This window comes from Cenococcum geophilum (genome assembly GCF_001692895.1).
Source record: "Cenococcum geophilum 1.58 unplaced genomic scaffold K441scaffold_11, whole genome shotgun sequence".
Lineage (NCBI taxonomy): Eukaryota > Fungi > Ascomycota > Dothideomycetes > Gloniales > Gloniaceae > Cenococcum > Cenococcum geophilum.
Genome location: NW_027137569.1, coordinates 2,792,396 through 2,811,979, shown reverse-complemented (window position 1 = coordinate 2,811,979; position 19,584 = coordinate 2,792,396). Strand labels below are relative to the sequence as shown.

Genomic DNA, 19,584 nt, shown 5'->3' with positions numbered 1-19,584 from the left:
CGTCGAGGGATATGAGGACATTGCGACATTGGGACACTACGTAGAATTATTAATTTAGCGAGTATAGAAAAAAATGAAGCACTAGAAGAGGGAAAGTACCGTTCATCAGCGATATCTGATCAGGGGCGCCGGGAAAGTTTGGGATGCCTGGTTGACTGGAACTTGAGGGTTAGGGCCTTGTCCGAGGCTGCGCATAACGGCTAATGCTCCGGTGGCATGCCGTGCCCCTGAGTTCTGCATTTTGGCATTCAAATTCCAAAATCTTCCAACGGAGGTCTGGACGTAGCCGCTAGCTACGTGCGGAAATGGTTAAGCCGGGGGTTTTCATCCTACTAAGGTGGCTCATAGGGTTTTTCCCCCAAATATGCTAGGGGTTTTTTTCCTGTATAATACACTATTTTCCCCTAGGTACGGAGTAGTCTGCGTGGGCGTAGATAGGATTCGTATCAGACGTTAATCAAAGATCAATATATATATATATATATTCCAAAATCTTATATAAGAGTAAATTTTAGTGAAGATCTCTTAATAGGGCGGGATCTCGTAAAGACTTACTGGACATTCGTCGTGGCCTGCATATTATGAATCAACTGGGTGAGAGCATTCTGTTGCTATATCTGGGCAACATCGTAGTTGGCACAGCGTGACAGCTCAGTATTAAGCTGCTGCTGATGAGCGTTGTACGCCTGGGTGCTCTGTACGATGGTGTTTTCTTCAGCCGTCATTCCGTTAACGGCAGCTTGTAAGTTGACGATATTTGGCACCGGTAGTTGTTATGGTACGCAGGCGGGGCCTAAAGGTGGAGAGACAGAATACGGGGTTTTCTCATTTCTCCCCACGTGTATATAAGGCGTAGTCCGCATGGGCCCGACAGGGATCCGAATCGGACGTTAAGCAGTGAATAAATAATAATAATAATAATAATAATAATAGTAGTTGTGGTTGATTATGACGGTTTCCAACATCAAAACTCCAAGCGAGAGGACACAGACCTTAAAAACCGGCATAACCCCCAGAAGCAACGTTAACCTTAGAAGCTTGAGGCAGTGTTACATCATTCTGCCATTTTGCTAAGTGCGCTCCCACGTGAGGGCGTGCTACCGTGCGCAACGCGAAATACGTCGTCTTATGCTCTTGCTTCTGCTTCTCTGCCCATTGCTGCTCCCATCATCAATTCTAAGGGAAATAGTTGAATTATCTTTATACTCTGCCCCAAATCGGGACAAGAGCCTGGCTAGTGTTTTCTCCCTCGAAAGCCCAAGTGTTCGACAACTCATCAACAAAATGACTACTTTACCATGCCCGTTTCCAGAAGTCGAAGCTGCTTTATCGCCATACATACATAGCCGACAAGAGACCCTGAGCATTCGAAAAAAGATAGCTAGCTACCTCGAATCTCAATTAACCTCGACCGATGAATACAATAGCGAACATTCCCACCTCATCGTCGAGTGCGTTCCCCCATCATTACGCGTGAAGCGTATCCCTCCAGAAATTAACGGCATCCGGCGGAGCTACCTCGAAGCACTCCAAGCCAATGCGGCCGCTCGAGACCGTTACAACGAATTGAAGTCAGAGCTTGACGAGTTCCGTAACCAGCATGCCATGGATTCAGCATCCAGGCTAGATGTAGCGTATGACCGGGAAGCCACATATGCGTACATTAACCTCCTTCGTCAGCGGCGCCGTTTCAACAAACTCCAGGTTATCCAGAAGACGCTGGATAAGTTGGTGGACGCGCAACCCAATCCTGGCCAAAAGGATATGGGGACGGTACTAAAGGAGAGGCTTGGCGAACAGCCAGATTTGCCAGCCTCGAAGCTAGAGCCCCAAGCGCCGAATCAGGAGGTTGAGGGCTTGATTTTCAAGCTTAAAAAGGGGGTTCTGGAAGCCAAGCAGGGTATGGACAAGGCCAACGCGATTCGAGCCGAAGCACAGAGGCAGCAGGAGGCAGAGCAAAAACCAAGGCTCGAGGCGCAGGTATATGCTTTACGGTGTGCACGAGATGAGTTAGTTTCATGGATTGAAGGAGAGCTGGCAAAGCTCTCTGAAGATGAGTCGGAGATGTTGGAAGACCAATCCCCGCAAAAGAAACTGGAGCGCTTTGAGGATAGCGAGTCCACTGGGCATTCTTATCAAGAGCAGATCAAAGAACTTTACGACAAATATGTGTCATCGCGAGCCTCTCTCATTGCGACCGTTGACTCCACATCGGCATCGATGCAATATGGTTCGGCAGGTTCAGAATTAGCGGAATCAAAGCCATCATCCGATCCTGACCGGGATACAAGCAGTACGACAATGAAGGTAACGGATGTTCTCCCCTATGTTCCAGCACTTCTCCAAGCATCACGAGATGAGAGAGCGCTGCTTCAGCAGACAACATATCTACGACACCAACTTGCATCGGCCTCTGAAGAAACAGTCCGCGCGATCAGGCGGCTAGCTGACGAAAGTCACCTTGTTGCCCCCGGCGCAAACAGCGCTCTTGTTTGGGCTGCTGCAACAAAGGATGCGGCAGCCAGCACGAAGAAGTATGTGGAGGAGAGCTTGGAGGAAGGTGAGAAACATGGTGCTGGGGCGAAAGAAGTGCTAGCTGAGGTGCAGGCAAGGAGAGAAGCATTTGACCAGTTGAAAGGTGACTCATAGATTGGGTTGGATTGGTGATGCTTTAGACTTTCTTTGGATAATGAATCACTGATAATATTCAAGTTGGTAGCTGCAAATGAACCCGTGCACCTTTGTTAACCGCGTGTGCTCTGAGAGAAGAACCTATATGCACTCTGCTGCTATGTACAATTCGGATCCGCTGTCGAGAATACACATAGCTGAGTTGCTATTTCATGATTGAACACCGGTCAATTATGTCGCGGAATTGCACCCTAGGGCAGCTTCTTGCCATCTGAGCTTGTGAAAATTGAATGTTCACCTACACCATTTCCAAACCAGCCAACCTATTTCTTTTCCTGTATTGTTTCCACGCCATTGCGCTCCCTCTACTAGAAACAAGGGCCGCTCGCGATCCTCGGAACCTATCGAGTTCCTCTTGTACCCGACGCTTCTCTGCCACCTCCTCCATCCTATTCTGGGCCCTGAGCTCGCTTTCGCGACCTCACTCTTCAGCTTCTTGACTACGAGCGGCACGGACTTGCAGCGTGGCGCGAGCAACGGAACGGGGTTGATGTCGGAGCGTGTCAATAGATTGTCTGAACTGGTAAGTGCAAGCAAACCATTGAGCAACGGCAGATCTGTTTGGTTGCTGGGAGAGAGAACGAGGCAGGTGTATGTTGTGCTCTTCAGAGGGAGTGGCACAGAAGCAGATACCGGTCATGCGTGAAAAATATTGCCTGCCTTATGACCTTTGCTTTCATGCTGACTTTTGGGCTTGAAGAAAAGGTGAATTAATTAGACATGCACGCAGCAGATTGATGGAAAAGGGAATGGAAGAACAGCTGTTTGTATAGTAAAGGGAGTTGCGATATTTCGATTAGGGAAGAAAGTCTGGTTAGGTATTTCTCTAAAACTTTCTTCATAGCCTTGGCGGGCTCGATGGATATATTAGTTAGTAGTACTACTACTGCTACTTCGGCTTAATGTTGAAGTGAGTGAAGTGAGGGTCAGCATTTGAACTGGAAGAAGTCTAATAAGGCACTCAATGTGGTACCAAGCGTTGGTTGATCTATCCGGAGGCTCGGCTTTAAAAGTTTGTTGTGCCAAGAATACACTATATGCAATTAGGAAATCACGTGAAAAGAACCACATCAAGGCTGCAGCAAAGTCACGGGAACATGCTTGCCTGGCGCGGAGCGTCATCGCCTAGGGCAAGCAAACGCCGCAGATGTGACAATAGCCCACAATACACACACCAACCACCCTTCCTCTCCCATTAATTTTCAATAGAGTTAGACTTTGCATCGCCTTCTCTAACGCAAAATATACTTCAAAGAAGCTCTTCTTCCCTTCTTTCTCTCTAATCTTTCTGCCTCCCTCCTACACTCTTGCTTCTTGCCACTTACCTGCACCTCAACCTTCGACATTGAGGCCACCACGACGAGCAGCGGAATCAACACTGCATCTCACTATATCCCCTCTCCATGTTCTGTAGCCTTTAGTAGCGAAAGGTACACCATCAAGAACCACACACTCCTTAGCTGTTCCTCCCTCTAATTTTCACGGACGCGCGAACAAAACCTTCCACCCTACGCCTTCACCGCAAACTGGTCCGTCGCATAACCGTCAAAGGCACCACGGCCTCACATTTCTTACCAACAAAGCCTTGACATTATACTCGCTTGACACCCGTGCCATCATGACGGCAAGCGCCGTGAAGCACTCGTCCGACAACTTTTCTCATCATCGCAGAGGTGCCAAACGCCGGAACCTGAGGACGGACCGCGATGGAGATTTGGTCATGGACGGACCGAAGAGGGATCGCGTTGGGAAGACTACCGGGCCTGGGAGAGGACGGGGCTTTGGCATAAATACTGCAGCACTCCAGAGAGAGGTACTAAAACATGTGGCTTCCGACAGCAACCAAGGAGGACACATACGGACAGCAATGCCGAGGCCGGCATCCCAAGGTCATCTAGCAGAGTTGAAGGTCACTGGATGGACGAACAGCAAGGCGTCGACACAAGAAGATCGTGGCGTATCAAGCCTCATAGGCTTTCTCGAGAGGCACGCCAGCAAGAGAGGATCGCTGTTCAGTCAAAAAGGCCGGAATCCTGCCCACACCACTCGCATCAAGAAATCCAGAGTGGAAGGCGACGTTCTATCCATCTATGTTCCCACGGAAGAAGTCTCTGCCTATGCAAAGGTTGATGGCTTCGTCTTTGCTGGAAAGAACATCAAAATCGAGGGTGCTAGTATTCGCGCGAAGTCACCGCAGAACCGGCAGACCTCCCCCGAACCTACCAGCGACGTGAAAGAATTATTTCAGGACTTCCTTTCGAGTCGCTACAATCCGGATACCAAGGTTCTTGATCTAAGTTCCCTTGGCACCGACGCCAAACTGAATTCTGTTGGCATGTTTAACACCACATCTACACAATCCAAATTCTTTCCAGCATTGATGAAGATATGTGACACACAGTTCAAGACAGCACAAGAGAAAAAGGAGACAATCCAGAGTATATCACTGGCCGGGAACGAAATCGCTAACATTGCAGCGGTCACAACGTTAGCCCAGACATTTCCCGACCTTCAGAATCTTGACTTATCTGGCAACAAGTTCGACAATCTCAACTGCTTGATTGGGTGGAAAAACAAGTTTCGGTTCCTCGACCACCTCGTTCTCACCAACAACCCCCTTGAACAATTGCAGCCGGGTTGGGAGACGGAGATTCTTCAATGGTATCCGAGACTTCGCTTGCTGAATGGTATTCAAGTGCGTACGGAGGAGGACGTTGCGCAGAAGAATAAGCCGAAGAAAGCTCCTCTGCCAATCCTTGGACCGAATTTCCAAGATGAGGCTCAAATCGCAGAGACCTTCATAACAACGTTCTTTGCGGGATTCGACACCGACCGTAGTGCACTTGTCAACATGTACTACGACACCGACTCAAACTTTTCTCTCAACGTCAACACTCACGCCATGCGTGACCCCACTCAGCAGGGGGGATACAAAACGCAAGGATGGGATGCATACATCAGACTCAGCAGAAATTTGAAACATCTAAACAACCCAGGACCCCGCGCTGCTCGCAAGTTTCAAGGACCGGACGATATCCGCAAGATCTGGACGCAATTACCCGCCACGCGCCACCCGAATCTGATCACCGACCAGCAGAAGTGGTCCATCGATTGTCAGCACCAGCCCGGCGTGCCAGATCCAAGTGGCCAGTGTTCTACGGGTGTTGGAGGATTCCTTATTACAGTTCACGGCGAGTACGAGGAGTTGGATGCAGCAAATAGTGGACCCGCGAAGTATCGAAGCTTTGACCGCACCTTCATCCTGGGGCCTGGGGGCCCGTCGGGAGTGAAGGTAGTTAGTGATTTATGGACCATCAGGGCATATGGAGGGTTTGCGGCATGGAAACCCGAGGGGGGGGAACAAGATAGCCTAGAGAATCTCGCTGCAGAAATATCACGAATAACAGGCATGAATATGGTGTATTCTAGAATGTGCTTAGAGGAGAGTGGAGGGGATTTGCAGAAGGCACTGGCTGCATTCGAGACCGCTAAAGCAAGCTTGCCTCAGGAGGCATTTACATGAGGATGGTAGAATACCTAGAGGAGGAATTATGACTTGGGTTAAACTCTTTTTGTAACTAGCATTTGAAAGCCCTCTGAAGGAGGCCCTCGAAATGAGGCGATTACCATCGGCGATAGAAGGCCGTTCTCATCTTCCAACATGCTACGATTATTATGTGGTGATTCTATAATGAGTCTATATAAACATTTTCTGGTCGTTCTGTGATCATTCTCACACGCTTCCTCTGAAGGCCAGCCCTGTTCCAAGCGCCTCGGTGAGAAGTGATCGACCCTCCAAAACCGGACTACTACAACCATCAACGTCCCTCTCGCCAACACGGTCATGATGGCTTACACAATGAACCACTATGGCCGCTCTGACGCCAGCATCTGTGGTAATTGCTTCTGTTCTCCCTTTCAAATGCAAACACTCATCATTTCACAGAAAGCAATCGCGCGTCTACGCGCCTACCGACCCCCGCCTACTCAATACTATAACCTGCCGCTGACTCGAAGGGCTGCTGTCCTGATTCTCCTCTTCGCTGATCGAGCTGGCGACCTCAGAGTTGTCCTCACAATGCGTGCAAGTACGCTGAAGACTTGTGGGTTCCATCATCCGCGTCAATCGTTCGTCAGAGCTGAACCCTTCCCCACCCGCAGATGCCGGACAAGCAGCATTGCCGGGCGGTACGTCGACCGCTTCTTAATATTCAATTCAATCAACTAACGGCATCTTACCTTCCCCAGGCAAAGCGGATTCCCTCTCCGAGACACCCTTCGACACCGCCCGGCGCGAAGCGTACGAGGAGATTGGCCTCCCGCTCTCAGACGCCAAACTCCCGCCCCCCTTCCGCATCGAGCACCTGTGCCAGCTGCCCGCAAACCTCGCCAGGACCGAGCTCGGCGTGCGGCCCTGCGTGGCCTTCCTCTCCGCGAACCCGACCCCGGCCTCCTCCAGCACCGCAACGGGCTACCCGTCCGCGACAGTCCCCAGCATCGAGGGCACGCTGATCCCGCGCCTCGACCCCAAGGAAGTCGCCGCCGTCTTCACGGCCCCGTTCCGCAACTTCCTGCGCAAGGCCGACGAGCTGCCGCGCCGGTCCTCCTCCGCGTCGGCGGAGCAAGGCCCCGGCGTCGAGCCGGCCGGGCTCCCCGCCGAGTGGTACCGCGGCGGCTGGACCGACTGGCACGAGAGCCGCTGGCGCATGCACAACTTCTACGTCCCCGTCGCCGGCCAGACCGTCACGAAGCCCCGGCCGAAAATCTCGCGCCCGTCCCCGCCTGAGGAGGCCGATCCGCTGGACGGCTTGACCCGTTTCCGCGTCTTCGGCATGACGGCTAGGATTTTGGTTGATGCGGCGAGGGTCGCGTATGACGAGGAGCCTGAGTTCGAGCATAATTCCCATTTCGGGGACGAGGATATGATCGGGTGGCTGCTGAAGATCGGGAGGTTGACTGAGAGGAAAGGAGAGAAGGACGAGCTTACGAGAGACCATTTGAGAAAGGCGGCGAAGATTTAATAAGGCCGGGAATTCCGGCGATAGATGTCAGTTTTGGGCTCTTGCGTTCAGGAAGAGGGGGTACTTTAGAGCGGGTCATGGTTTGAATGTAATGGGTTCATCTAGATTAGAACACATGGCAATAGACGATCATCTAAAGACCATGCCAGCCAAGGCCTGGATTAATTAGTCGTGACGACGTTTAAGCTATACTTGAGTGATCTGAATAAAGCCCCAAGCTTGCCCGTTTGTATCCTTTTAGGAAACCGCAACGTTGCTAGGCCAAAGTCCGACCAAGGGGCCCATTGATGTTCTCACGTTATTTTATGGAGAGCTACCCCTGATATTATAAAAAATAAAGAATTGGCCATAACGAAAATTCAAAAGAACTTCTAATCATCTTTACTACCTGTTGTGATATGTATGTTGACTCATGTGCGTGCTATTGACTTAATCAAGCATAGATTTCGTATCAACTCACTTAATTCGGGAAACCTAGAAAGCTGTCTAAAGTAGCCTAGCCCTAGATGCATGCAAGACAGCAACAGCCTCCAACGCCAGTGAACGACCGGGACATCTTCCGTCGTCCTTGCAACAGCCATCAGGACAATAGTTGAGTGTAGCGCAGAACAAGTGAAATGCTTCAAAAGCTACCAACAGATAAAGGGGAGCTAACAGATAATACCCATCAACTCCAGCGCTATGCGAGGCTTGTAAGAGAATGTAAAACGGACATTACCACGGTGGAGCTCGGAGACGTACGTTGAATCAAATGTCTTAACAGCCACGATGCCCAAGCTCCTGCCATAAAATGCGGCTATATCACGCCTGTTAGAAGGATTTGCCATTTCTCCAAAGAAAACTTGCCCAACAAGAAAACTAGACATGTTACCTGTCGACCTGGTATCGATCACTACTATATTAGGGTTAGATCAGGGGTGCCTGACTCATCCACCATGTATATAGTCTCTTTTCTTCTTAGATCAATCTACACGAGTTCGTTCGACATTACCAATATCTGTTACCATATCAATAGTCAATCAAAAGCATCTAAGCAACTGATAAGTCCAAACCAGCAGCTTTCAGACCATTGAGGTACTGATCCTTCAGATCGCCATCTTCCTCAGCACTCCCAACCCCCGAGTCTTCCTTTCTGAACTCTGCCATTATCATCTCCTCCACCGCCTCAATTCCTTTCTCGTCTGCGTCTGAAATCTTCCCCTCTGATGGTGTAACATCGCCTGCCACCATGTCGTCCAAAGCGAGTTTCGAGACCCCCAAGGCATGGATCTGCTCCTCAATTGTGCCGCGGGTTACGAGCCTAATAACTTCGACTTCTCTGGTTTGCCCGACGCGGTGGGCACGGTTCTCGGCTTGGATGTCATCTTGCGGGTTGAATGATGAATCGAAGATGATGACCTTGTTTGCACAAGCTAGATTGATACCAGCACCGCCGGACTTGGTGCTGAGCATGAAGACAGGAATCGATGTGTCGCTGTAGAACTCGTCAAGCATATCTTGACGCTTCGGAATTGGAGTTTGGCCATCAAGACGGAAGAAACTCATACCAAGAGTCTCAAGCACCCACTCCAGAATATCCATAACAGATGTAAATTGCGAGAAAATCAAGGTGCGGTCGCCGTTCTCTTTGAATCTAGTGAGTAGCTCACATAGCTTCCGGACCTTCCCCGAGTCCATCCATTCCTCGTTTTTCAGAGCATATTTTGATAGCGATTTGTACATTGAACACAACGCTTGACATTGGTAGTCTTGATACAGCTTCAACTCTTCATAGATGACGTCAGGATCGCGATCATTCAAAGTCTCCTCCTTAAGACATGCATTCGCAATCTTTCGGATTTTTTCATCTCCATATATGCTTCGGAACAGTAGAGGATGGATGGCGGCCTGGCGTAATTTCATCATAACGTTCGCGTGATCGCTGTTGAGGATTCCGGCTGCCCGATCTTCCAAAACTTTCTGCTGTCTTACCAGCTGCTCCCTGTAGATCTTCTGCTGCGACCGGGTAAGCTCGCAGTACTCGACTCTGCGAGTTTTTGTTGGTAGGTACTTCAAAACTTGAGCTTTCTTCCGGCGAAGGACGAATGGTGTCATCATGGAACGAGCTCGAGCAATTCGCTGCACGGAAAGGAGGGCTGCATGATCTGCGTCTGTAGTCTTTGCTTTGTGCTTGAAAACATAAGCAAGGTCTTCTTCTCGTTCTCGAAATAGGTCGGGCATGATGAATGCCAGAATTGAGGCCAACTCCTGAAGGTTGTTCTGCAGAGGAGTTCCAGTAAGGAGAAGTCGAAAATGTGCTGGAATGCGCATGAGCTGTTTGTAACGTTTCGTGGAGCTGTTTCTCAACACATGCCCTTCATCGTATACACAAACAACAGGTTTAATGACTTTGCGGATGAATGTGAGGTCATCTTGTTTGTATGCGGTATCATATGTCGTGACGATAACATTGATGGAACTGCGGTTTTCTTCAATGTTATATCGTTGATCCTCCCTCTCACGCTGCAAGCCATAATAAGGCTCAACGACAAGTTTTCTAGAAAAATTCCGGAATTCTCTTAGCCAGTTTTCCAAGGTGGATCCAGGTACAACAATCAAATGCGGCCCTTTGACACCGGTCTCGTAGAGATGAGACAGAAATGCAATGACTTGGCAGGTCTTGCCCAGCCCCATGTCATCAGCGAGGATGCAACTCATCCTCTTCGACCAGAGGAGATCGAGCCAGTTCAGACCAACAAGCTGATAGTCTTTGAGTTCAAGATCAGCGGCCATGATCGAGGGTTTCTTCAAGAAAATTGTCTTGGACCGATGTGTCTTCGCTACCACAATGTCGCCTTCACCATCGTCCGCGGCTGTTCCCGTGCTTGTAGGAGTCCCAATGCCAGAGTCGCGGTTGGAACTTGCCTCGCTCTTCACATCATCAAGACTCGTAAGACCTAGTTCGCCATCTTTTGCGGCTCCAAATACATCGACACCCCATTTCTTCATTTCCGCAGCTACAGGCTTTCCCAGGGCCTCGCATTTCGAAACCAGCTCGTCAACAGCCTCGTATCCAGTCCACATCTCTTCAGCGACGTCTACTACCTTCTCACCGATTGGCTTTCTCGTCGTCTTTCGAATTTTGCCTTTCGCAGTTTTGGATGGCTGCGACTCCATTTGCACCTTCCTAACGTCATCAAGACTATCGAAAGGCCTGCTAGCGAGGACACGGTGGGCGACGTCCTCGGGCTGATTCGAAAGGTCTGCCAAATCCTCTACTGAGCAGGTGTTGAAGAAGTTGAGTAACCTGCCTTCCTGCGTGTGGTCACGCACATCTTCGACTTCGGAATCGGATGCAGTTAAAACGCCAGAGTCTACCTCTTCTTCATCGTCTGACTCAATTTTCCTCATCAGCTTAGTTTGACCTGGAGGTGCCTTGGCTGACGAAGGAGGAGATGGTGAGCGGTTTCTGCGGCCTTGTACAAGCCTCCTCCGTTTAGGTTGGGCGACGCTGTCGGCGGTTGTTAGAGAGATAGTTTGAGTGGATGACCATTTCTGCTGAATTGTTTTGTTCGGTGCCTGGACCTCACGTTTTGCCAATGGCCTAACTGGTGCAACGGGTTTTGGTGGAGTTGTCAGAAGCTCATCATCAGAGATAATAACAGGATCTTCGCTATCTCCAATAAAGGTCAGGGCATCGTTATAATTGCCTTTCTTTGCGGCTAGAGCATCTTGTAACTCCAGAACCGACTTGTTTGGATACACAGCCTGCATTCTCTCGATTTTGCGCCGGATCTCAAAGTCTAGCAGGTCATCTAATGAGATATCTTGCTGCACAGGCTGCGCTCGCGATGGCCCCGTTTGTCTGGGTTGAGCTTGATGTCTCTTCCGAGGATTTGCATATACACTGGCTATGTCATCCATAGGTCGCTTTTGTGGGACTGAACCATTGTAGGCAAAGCGAGAAACGTCGAAACCAATCTTCTGTGGTGTTTCTTCCACACGAATAGCACCAGACCTCCCGCCACTCTCGAATTTAGACGGTTTTATATTCGATCGAGCCATGCTTCGTTCATCCTCTGAAGAATCATCGGTAACCACTGGGGGGTCATCGCTGAGAATCGGTAGAGCTACACGTTGGACCGGTGGAGGTCGGCTGAAATAGGTCCCGGGAGGAGGCATGATCCGAGGTCGTAAATTAGGCGCAGGCGAGAGCGCAGACAGCTCTGAAGTTGGCGATGAAGCCGCAACTTGGACCACTGATTCGCTAACTACCCTTCTAGCTCTGGGAGTATCAAGGATTTGGGTAGGTTGCGTGATGAAAGGCGGAGGAGAGGATAGTTTTGGTTTGGCATTAAAGTAGGAGCTTTGTACACCGGGGAGAGGAATTGTTGCCTCGGTGAAGTGGTCTTCGGGGAGATCATCGCCACTGTCATCCGCGGAGTCATACGTTGCGAGAGGACGCTGGTTGGACGCGACTGGCCGCATTGGGGAACTATCTGTGATCGGGTCCCTATCCATACTGACGTAATTTTTTGTTTATTCTTGGAGGCAGGTTTGGAGCGGAAAAGCGAAGGTTACAGGTAGGAATGAAATAAGAATGAACGTCACAAAGCGCTGAATGCCGAAGAAAAGACGCGGCACCTCACATTAGACACTAAATCACAGCCGAAAAGATTGTGGCGGAAGTGACAAGAGGGTCATTGTGGAGGAACGGAGAAGAAGTGGGAGGAAAGAAGTTGAGCCATCAATGAGGGTGAAAATTAAAGGTCAAAGCGGTCGATTTGACGCGCCCACGCGCTGTCACCCTCTGAAATATTTATCGTTTGCAAAATCAATTAGAATCCTTGGCATGCAGATCCCCAAATTTTGCACCCAACGTGCAAAACCGTGAGATAGCCCATTTCCACGTTAAACACGCCTTATAACGTCCCTGTCATCAGTTAGTAAGTTAAAGCCGACGTCACCCTGCTATTTGCCCTATCTTAACGCGTTTCCTAGTATTATCCCATGCGCCGTTACGAAAGGTGCTCCTTTTCCTGAGCCAACCAGAGGCTCTAGATTAAATCAAGTCTTGGCAAAACTAAGCCTTAGATTTAATCAATTAATTATAACCCAATATTATAGTAATAAAGCTTAAATTTAATGTATAATTCGACTCTAGGTTNAACAAGGTCTNCATCATTGGAAGAACGTTTGCAGCCTATCGTGGTGGTTTAATCACGATAAGAAGCTATAGAGAGACGCGTGTTGATGTTTTGGTGTTCGCGCACGGGCCACAATAAAAGGAGCATCTTAACGGCGCATGGGATAGTGCCTCCCGCGAACCCTACGGTCTCCACGCTCTAATATATGCATCTAAAATTAATGCATTTTGGATTAAGTTTATATGCATATTGGGCGGATTTTGGTGTATATAGAGCTAAATATAAAATGGGCAGTCTTATCCGTAGATTTTATATACAAAATGCAGTGGTTTTTAATATATAGTGCACGTAGATTTCACGCATATTAGGCACGAATCTTGTATATACGATTAAGGCTATAGAGAGGCTTAATATTTAGCTTAATTTAACTGATCTATATATATTAAATATTCTTCGCGTGATTTCTAAATCGACCGCGTAGCCTACCTGCATGCGACTCTGTCACTAGAGCTTTATCAAGCTTCCTATGCGCGCCATAGCTGGACGATCGTATCTATGCAATAAGAACGCGAAGCCGGTTGCTAGGTCGTAAGAGGTGGAATATTAAGGCCCTACGGGGGGCAAGATGTATAGGGCACGTAGACGGTCTATCCCATGCGCCGTCAAGGTGCTCCTTTTATTGTGGCCCGTGCGCGAACACCAAAACATCAACACGCGTCTCTCTATAGCTTCTTATCGTAATTAAACTACCACAATGGGCTGCAAACGTTCTTCCAATAATACAGACCTTGTTTAACCTAGAGTCGAATTATATATTAAATTTAAGCTTTATTACTATAATATTGGGTTATAATTAATTGATTAAATCTACAACTTTATTTTGCCAAGACTTAATTAAATCTAGAGCCTCTGGTTGGCTCAGGAAAAGGAGCACCTTTCGTGACGGCGCATGGGATATCCACGCAACAAGTAGGGTTAATACGAGGCACACTAGGAAACACGTCAAGATAGGGCAAATAGTAGGGCGACGTCGGCTCCAACTTACTAACTAACAATAGGGACGTTATATCAATAATAAGGCGTATTTAACGTGGAAATGGGCTAGTTATCTCACGGTTTTACACGTAAGTTTGGGTGCAAAATTTGGGGATCTGCATGCCAAGGATTCTTGTTGATTTTGCAAACGACTAATTTTGGTCTGTGCACAACTGTGTGCTTAGCGATCTAACTTGCGGTCGATGCAAGGAAAAATTACATCAAACTTCCCGAACACCCTTAAACTCTGGCCATGACTTCAAGAAGGATTGTGTCAGATGAGAAGACATTCCTCGATAGAGGTGACGAAAAAAGGACCTCCGACTCGTCCAATATCGCACCTGCTGTGCCCTCGTTAGTTCACGTTCATAAACTATATCAACCGCTCCTAACCCCCCGCTGCAGATCCGTTATATTCAAACTGTTAGGTTTCACGTTCGCTATGGTTACTATGCCAATTGGGACATATTTCTTAACTCTCAATTCATTATATAGAGGTGAACATATTAATAGGACCTTCTCACGCCAAAAGCTGATATCGAACCCAAGGCAATTCAACATTTGCAGGAGCTACAGCAGCTATCATGGCCAATGTAGTATTGATTGCCTATGTTATCGTTGCCATGAAGGAAGACCAATCAGAGAGATTGGTTGCGGAGCAGAAGGAGAAAAAAGCAATGTAAATGCAGCTTCGCCCGAGTGAAGGGAGAATTGATACTTCATCTGAGGCGTTTGGGGGCTGGGAAACTCTATACTCTTTGATTTGTGCCATGAACATCGGGCAGCTATGTGGCGTTGATAGTGTATAATTCTTGGGCTACCTTGTTGAGTTAGCGGTGCAAAGTCATTTCTTTATACTATGTATCAGGTCCATAACTACAACAGTAAGCCGTATAGATGAACAAATATATTATTGAGAGGACAATCCTCCAACTTCAAATGCCAAAACTCCTCATAATGACCGCGTCGCTATCCTGATCCAGACTACATAACAATTCATAAAAAAGTATAGGATGGCATCTCCCTCATGGCCAAAACTGACTCTGACCGATGCCAAACTCAGAATGAGTCCGATTGCTGCTCCCGAGCCAAAGAACGCCGAAAGTGCATAACCTCGTGGTACTCATTCACCCCGTCAGCCAGTTTGCAACAGCCTTGGCATCCAGCCCATCGGAGCTCCATGAGAACATTGCCTATTTACTGATAATAAATTGCTTCTTTAATCTTTACTAAATCTCCTTTTGAACCAACTCTTCTTCTTTTCACCCGTATTACTACGCATTATCGGTCGAGTTGGCGCGTTCCCACTAGATTGACCAAGAGGCTGCGGGTAGTCACCGCTGAGCTTGATAACATTGGAATTTTTCGATGAATGTAACTTTACCGGAACCGGGGGCGGCACATCGGCGCCGTTTTGGCGTTGCGGGAAATAACCCCCGTTCGAGCTAGGGCCTGCTCCATTTTGCTGGCGATCAGATGCTTCGTTGTTATCTTCATACTCCTTCAGAACAGGGCCTTGAAATTGAGGTGCACCTCCGAAACCTGTAAACCCGTACTGTTCGCCGGGATCGGGTTTGGTGACTGGAGTACTCCTCTCGGTCGAGCTGTTCTCGCTACTTGGATCGGTAGAGTATGTCCAAGGCTCACTCTGGCTTCCATTTGACCCCCCAGTATTCACAGTATCGCGTGACTGCTGGTAGCCATGTGTTGGATACACGCCCTGCCCGTTGCCATGTCTGTTTATCATAGGTTCAGAGTGAATGCGTTGGCTATATCGAGATCTCGGAGGGCCCATTGGTTGCCCATAACTGTTGTCCGCATAGTTGTCTCGGGCAGCAGCAGCCGCTCGGCTACCATAGTAGCCACCAACTTGAGAGTGCCGCTGGTTTTGGTCATGACCTGAAATAAAAATAAAAATAGAAGATCAGCAATTTTTATGGGGCAGAGATCGTCGCCAAGAACCGGAGCGGGAACTGCGGGGGCCGCGCGGTCGCAAGTCGCCACAGCCGCGCAATCGAGTATCGCTCAAGCCCAACAGCCGCATTCGTCATGAAATCGACGAGGAAAAAGGATTACAAAAGTACACACTGGTGATTGAGAACTCAATTAAAGATAGGCGAAATTAGCACGAAAATACTTCGAACAAAATGACGTACCTCCATAATAACTGCTCCTGCGGCTTGTGTAACCGTTCATAGCATCTGGTGAGGACTCTGTAACAACCGTGATATCAGTATCCCGTCGTGCAGTAGATGCATAACCTGATCTTCGACACACCTGTTCTAGTCACCGAAGTCCTCCGCCGGTATTCGTTGTCAATTGCTGCTTCGAAGGACCTGATCGTATCCAGCGGTCGTTCCCACCTCGGGCGGGTAGGGTTCGACAGATCGGGCTCAGCTATCCAAGCAAATTAGCAACATGTCCTATGTAGAAATGTTTCGGACGTACCGATGGGGTTGCCATTAACGTCTGTATGCTGGAACGATCTAAGGGATTGTAAGGTAGGTTTTTCGAGCGCAGCGGCAACTGGAAATTATTAGCGCCTTGTGTTTGACGATAAAAAGCTGTCACTATCGTAGGAGGGGCACACTTGGTTGATCTTCGTTCATGGCAGCATTAGGGTTAGCCTTGGTAGTCGCAGTGAGATGGCCTCTTCGTTTCTCTTCTGCAGACTCTCTGAGGTGGTCCTTGTGGTGCTTTTCATGTCTCGAGGAAGCGCTCTTATCGCTCTTGAAGCTAAAGGCCGACTTGGACCGTGGGCGTGGCTGGGGGCGCTCCATGACGGACATGCTCAGAGCATAAACTTATGAAACAGCGGAGACGAGATGATGGATGGGAAGCCGCGTGGGACCGCCCCGATTTCAGCGCACAAATATGCAGCTACCCACAGTTTGAGCAAAGGCCCCGGCTTCTTTTTGACGAAAGTCAACAGAGTGCGGATATGAATTTTTGCTGCGACGTCACGGCACACTCTGGTGGTAGCGAACGATAGTGTACGAGAGCACTGGCACGAGCTCCAAGCTGAGACACAGGCGTGCTGGTGGTGGGCTGGCTGGGAGAAGAGCTGCGGTGATAGATAGGGCTCACTAGAGCACTATCTGTCTATTTCGCCGAGCTTCGGGTGGCGCAGATCCTCAAGATCCTGCTCCCATCCTCGTCGTGCATGCATGGGGTGACGCGCCTCAACTTCTGAAACTCAACACTCCGCCCAGCCAGCCCCCCTCCGGTGGGTAATGCGAACGCACGGATGGCCGACTGAGAATTAGGAATGGCAAGCTTAAAGATGTGCTAAAGCGAATGCTCGCGACGTCGTTCTTTCTTGACGGTGTGCGTCGCAGGCAGGCTGAGAATTTGTTTGAACACAGACAGGGCCTTAATTCTTCTGCTTCTCATAACGTAGGTAACGGGGTTTTGACCGCACCCTAGTTATGACCGTTTTGAACATCAAAACTTTACCTAGGTTATATCTATCACGCCTATGTAAGCCTTAGCACGACACACCGCCTTTTAAATGTATGTGTTGCTTTATTTTTGGCAGAACAACAAAACTTTACTTAAAATAGTAGGCGGTACGCTAGCGCGGTCAAAACTAGGGTGCGGTCAAAACCCCGTTACCTACGTTACACCAAGTAACACCGTCCATTCGATGCGGGCCAATGTTATCTAGTGCAACCCGAATGTGGAAGCTGAGGAGGCATACTTTTAAGCTACTTAAGCCTTAGTACAGCGTGTTCTCCTGCACTCTACAGTATGGGAAGAACCCGGAGTTTTGCGGCCTCCAACATCTTGCCATTAACTATAGACACCCACCCGTGCCGCAATAGACTAGTTTTAACGTTAGCTGACCAGGAAGCGAGCCACCCTGCTTAACGAGCCACTTTTTAACACGTTTTTTCAATTTTACAGTCTTGTGTTACCTCAGCAAGCCCAGACCATAGAATCTATTAGCGGACATACGTATATCCGCAAGCGGATATCGCTAACCTTTTTAGTCAAAAAGTTGATTCTATGGTCTGAGAGACTTTTCCAGACTTTATTAAGCGATCCGACTTTATTTATAACGTATGTGATAGGGTTATAAAGGTGACCCTAGTTATGAAGGTTTTACACTACCGCCTTCCTTTTTAGGCTAGCATATTGCCTAAAATATACTACCGCTTTAAACATCAACACATTGACTTTTCTCCTTACCTCCCTATACAAAACTCTATATTACCATACCTCGCTAGCCGCGTGCTCTTGATGCAGAAGATCGTTTACAAGCAGCTTTAACAGCCTGGCGAACAATAAGTCTCTATAAAAGCGCCAAAGCTTATACAAAGGCCCATGAGGTTAACCCAGTTACTTTCCGCCACAGGCTCCGAGGCAAATTACAGTCTTCTTAAGTTGCCCACATTAATCAGTATCGTATTACTCCAGCTAGAGAGGCAGTAGTTATTTAACATTATATTTATCTTACTAAAGCTGGGTTTCCATATTAATACTACACAGTTTAAATAATCGCGATACTTATTCTCTAACGCGAAAACCCCAACCTCCCTTATACCTAAGTTACACCACTCAGTATAAAATGGATATACGGCTTTCTAAAACAGTAGGAGGAGCTCCGTACTTACTATATATAATTAATTAGCTTAGAGCGCGCTATTACTAGTAATAATCCTGCTTTAATTAAGAGGTTTTTTACCGACTACTTAAATGCAAAGACTTAGTATAATATTAATAACGCCAATATATAGAATATAGATAAGACTGGCTATGCTATAGGCTTCGCATATAGCGCTAAAGTAGTCGTATTAAGAGGTAATGTTATTAACTTTAAAACAATTAACGGCTTTTAGGAGTAGGTTTTATAAATTAATTCAATTAGTATATAAGGGGGGATAATTCCACCATTTATTATTTTTAAAGGACGCTAATATATAGAATCGCTATAGTAAGAAGCAGAAGAAGCTATAGGCGAGTATATAATTATAATAAGCGAAAATAGATGGTCGAATTAAGAGCTTAGGGTATGGTGGCTAGAGTACTTTAAGCGCTATACCTAATAAACTAAGGTATAGAAGAGGACAATAGAAGACGGAAAATACAACGGCTATAGTAGCCACATTAATATTAAGTTTATTAAGTTCTACTAGTTAAAGAAGATTATACCAATTTGCCTACCGCCGTATTTAACACACCTTCTTCAACCCTTAGATCTGGTTATCTTTTTAGTTCTTAAGGAACTCTATTTATTAAAAGTTAATAAATATATAGCGCGCGGTATTACTAGTATTAATAGAGACTATTTTCTACGGATACTAGGTAAGATTCGGCCGCAGGTATATACTAGAGAGTTAATTAGGAGCGCCTTTAAGGCCATAGGCCTCCTTCCCTTTAACCTAAATTAAGCCCTCGCGCGCTACTCTAAATAGCCTACATCTATTAAGCTATCTACGCCTCCACCTTATTACGTAGAGGTAACGATCTTATCCTCCCCTATATATCCTCCCCTACTAGATAGCGAGTACGCTTGAGCTTAGTATACGTATATAATCCTTTATCTAGAAACTACACTAAAGACAACAGAGGTAGTTATCTTAAAGTTAATGCAACACTTATAATCCTTAGGAGGGGGCCTTAGGCTTATATAAGTTAAAAATAATAATCTTCGGCAATATACTAAGGAAAGGAAGGCTAAGAAGAAGTGTAAACAGAATATACTCTCT

General features: G+C 47.7%; 7 protein-coding genes across 7 annotated transcripts; 5 read left to right on the top strand and 2 right to left on the bottom strand.

Moving 5' to 3' along the window:
• Positions 1-1,075: 1,075 nt before the first annotated feature.
• K441DRAFT_656486 (uncharacterized protein) lies at positions 1,076-2,736 on the top strand. Its single transcript, XM_067648013.1, has one exon. It carries the CDS (start codon positions 1,285-1,287, stop codon positions 2,647-2,649), a length of 1,365 nt encoding a protein of 454 aa, XP_067506602.1. The 5' UTR covers positions 1,076-1,284; the 3' UTR covers positions 2,650-2,736.
• A 1,130-nt stretch (positions 2,737-3,866) lies between these two features.
• On the top strand, positions 3,867-6,349 carry K441DRAFT_656484 (NTF2-like protein). The gene has a single exon (XM_067648012.1). The coding sequence runs from the start codon at positions 4,310-4,312 to the stop codon at positions 6,212-6,214; it is 1,905 nt and encodes a 634-aa protein (XP_067506601.1). The 5' UTR covers positions 3,867-4,309; the 3' UTR covers positions 6,215-6,349.
• Positions 6,350-6,512: 163 nt separating this feature from the next.
• On the top strand, positions 6,513-7,884 carry K441DRAFT_694674 (uncharacterized protein). Its single transcript, XM_067652738.1, has 4 exons — positions 6,513-6,587; positions 6,638-6,794; positions 6,853-6,879; positions 6,940-7,884. The coding sequence occupies exons 1-4, from the start codon at positions 6,561-6,563 to the stop codon at positions 7,710-7,712; spliced, it is 984 nt and encodes a 327-aa protein (XP_067506600.1). The 5' UTR covers positions 6,513-6,560; the 3' UTR covers positions 7,713-7,884.
• Positions 7,885-8,741: 857 nt separating this feature from the next.
• On the bottom strand, positions 8,742-12,212 carry K441DRAFT_675554 (uncharacterized protein; the record flags this gene model as incomplete). Its single annotated transcript, XM_067650867.1, has 1 exon — positions 8,742-12,212. The coding sequence occupies one exon, from the start codon at positions 12,210-12,212 to the stop codon at positions 8,742-8,744; it is 3,471 nt and encodes a 1,156-aa protein (XP_067506599.1).
• Positions 12,213-14,111: 1,899 nt separating this feature from the next.
• K441DRAFT_606759 (uncharacterized protein) lies at positions 14,112-14,556 on the top strand (the record flags this gene model as incomplete). Its single annotated transcript, XM_067645416.1, has 3 exons — positions 14,112-14,227; positions 14,279-14,370; positions 14,423-14,556. Exons 1-3 carry the CDS (start codon positions 14,127-14,129, stop codon positions 14,554-14,556), a joined length of 327 nt encoding a protein of 108 aa, XP_067506598.1. The 5' UTR covers positions 14,112-14,126.
• A 50-nt stretch (positions 14,557-14,606) lies between these two features.
• K441DRAFT_656482 (uncharacterized protein) lies at positions 14,607-16,932 on the bottom strand. Its single transcript, XM_067648011.1, has 5 exons — positions 16,464-16,932; positions 16,322-16,399; positions 16,151-16,270; positions 16,030-16,086; positions 14,607-15,772 (listed from the first exon to the last, which is right to left on the bottom strand). Exons 1-5 carry the CDS (start codon positions 16,660-16,662, stop codon positions 15,093-15,095), a joined length of 1,134 nt encoding a protein of 377 aa, XP_067506597.1. The 5' UTR covers positions 16,663-16,932; the 3' UTR covers positions 14,607-15,092.
• Positions 16,933-19,014: 2,082 nt separating this feature from the next.
• Positions 19,015-19,266, top strand: K441DRAFT_549663 (uncharacterized protein; the record flags this gene model as incomplete). Its single annotated transcript, XM_067643020.1, has 1 exon — positions 19,015-19,266. A coding segment is annotated over one exon (252 nt), but the record flags the coding sequence as incomplete, so codon positions are not given.
• Between the last annotated feature and the right edge of the window lie 318 nt (positions 19,267-19,584).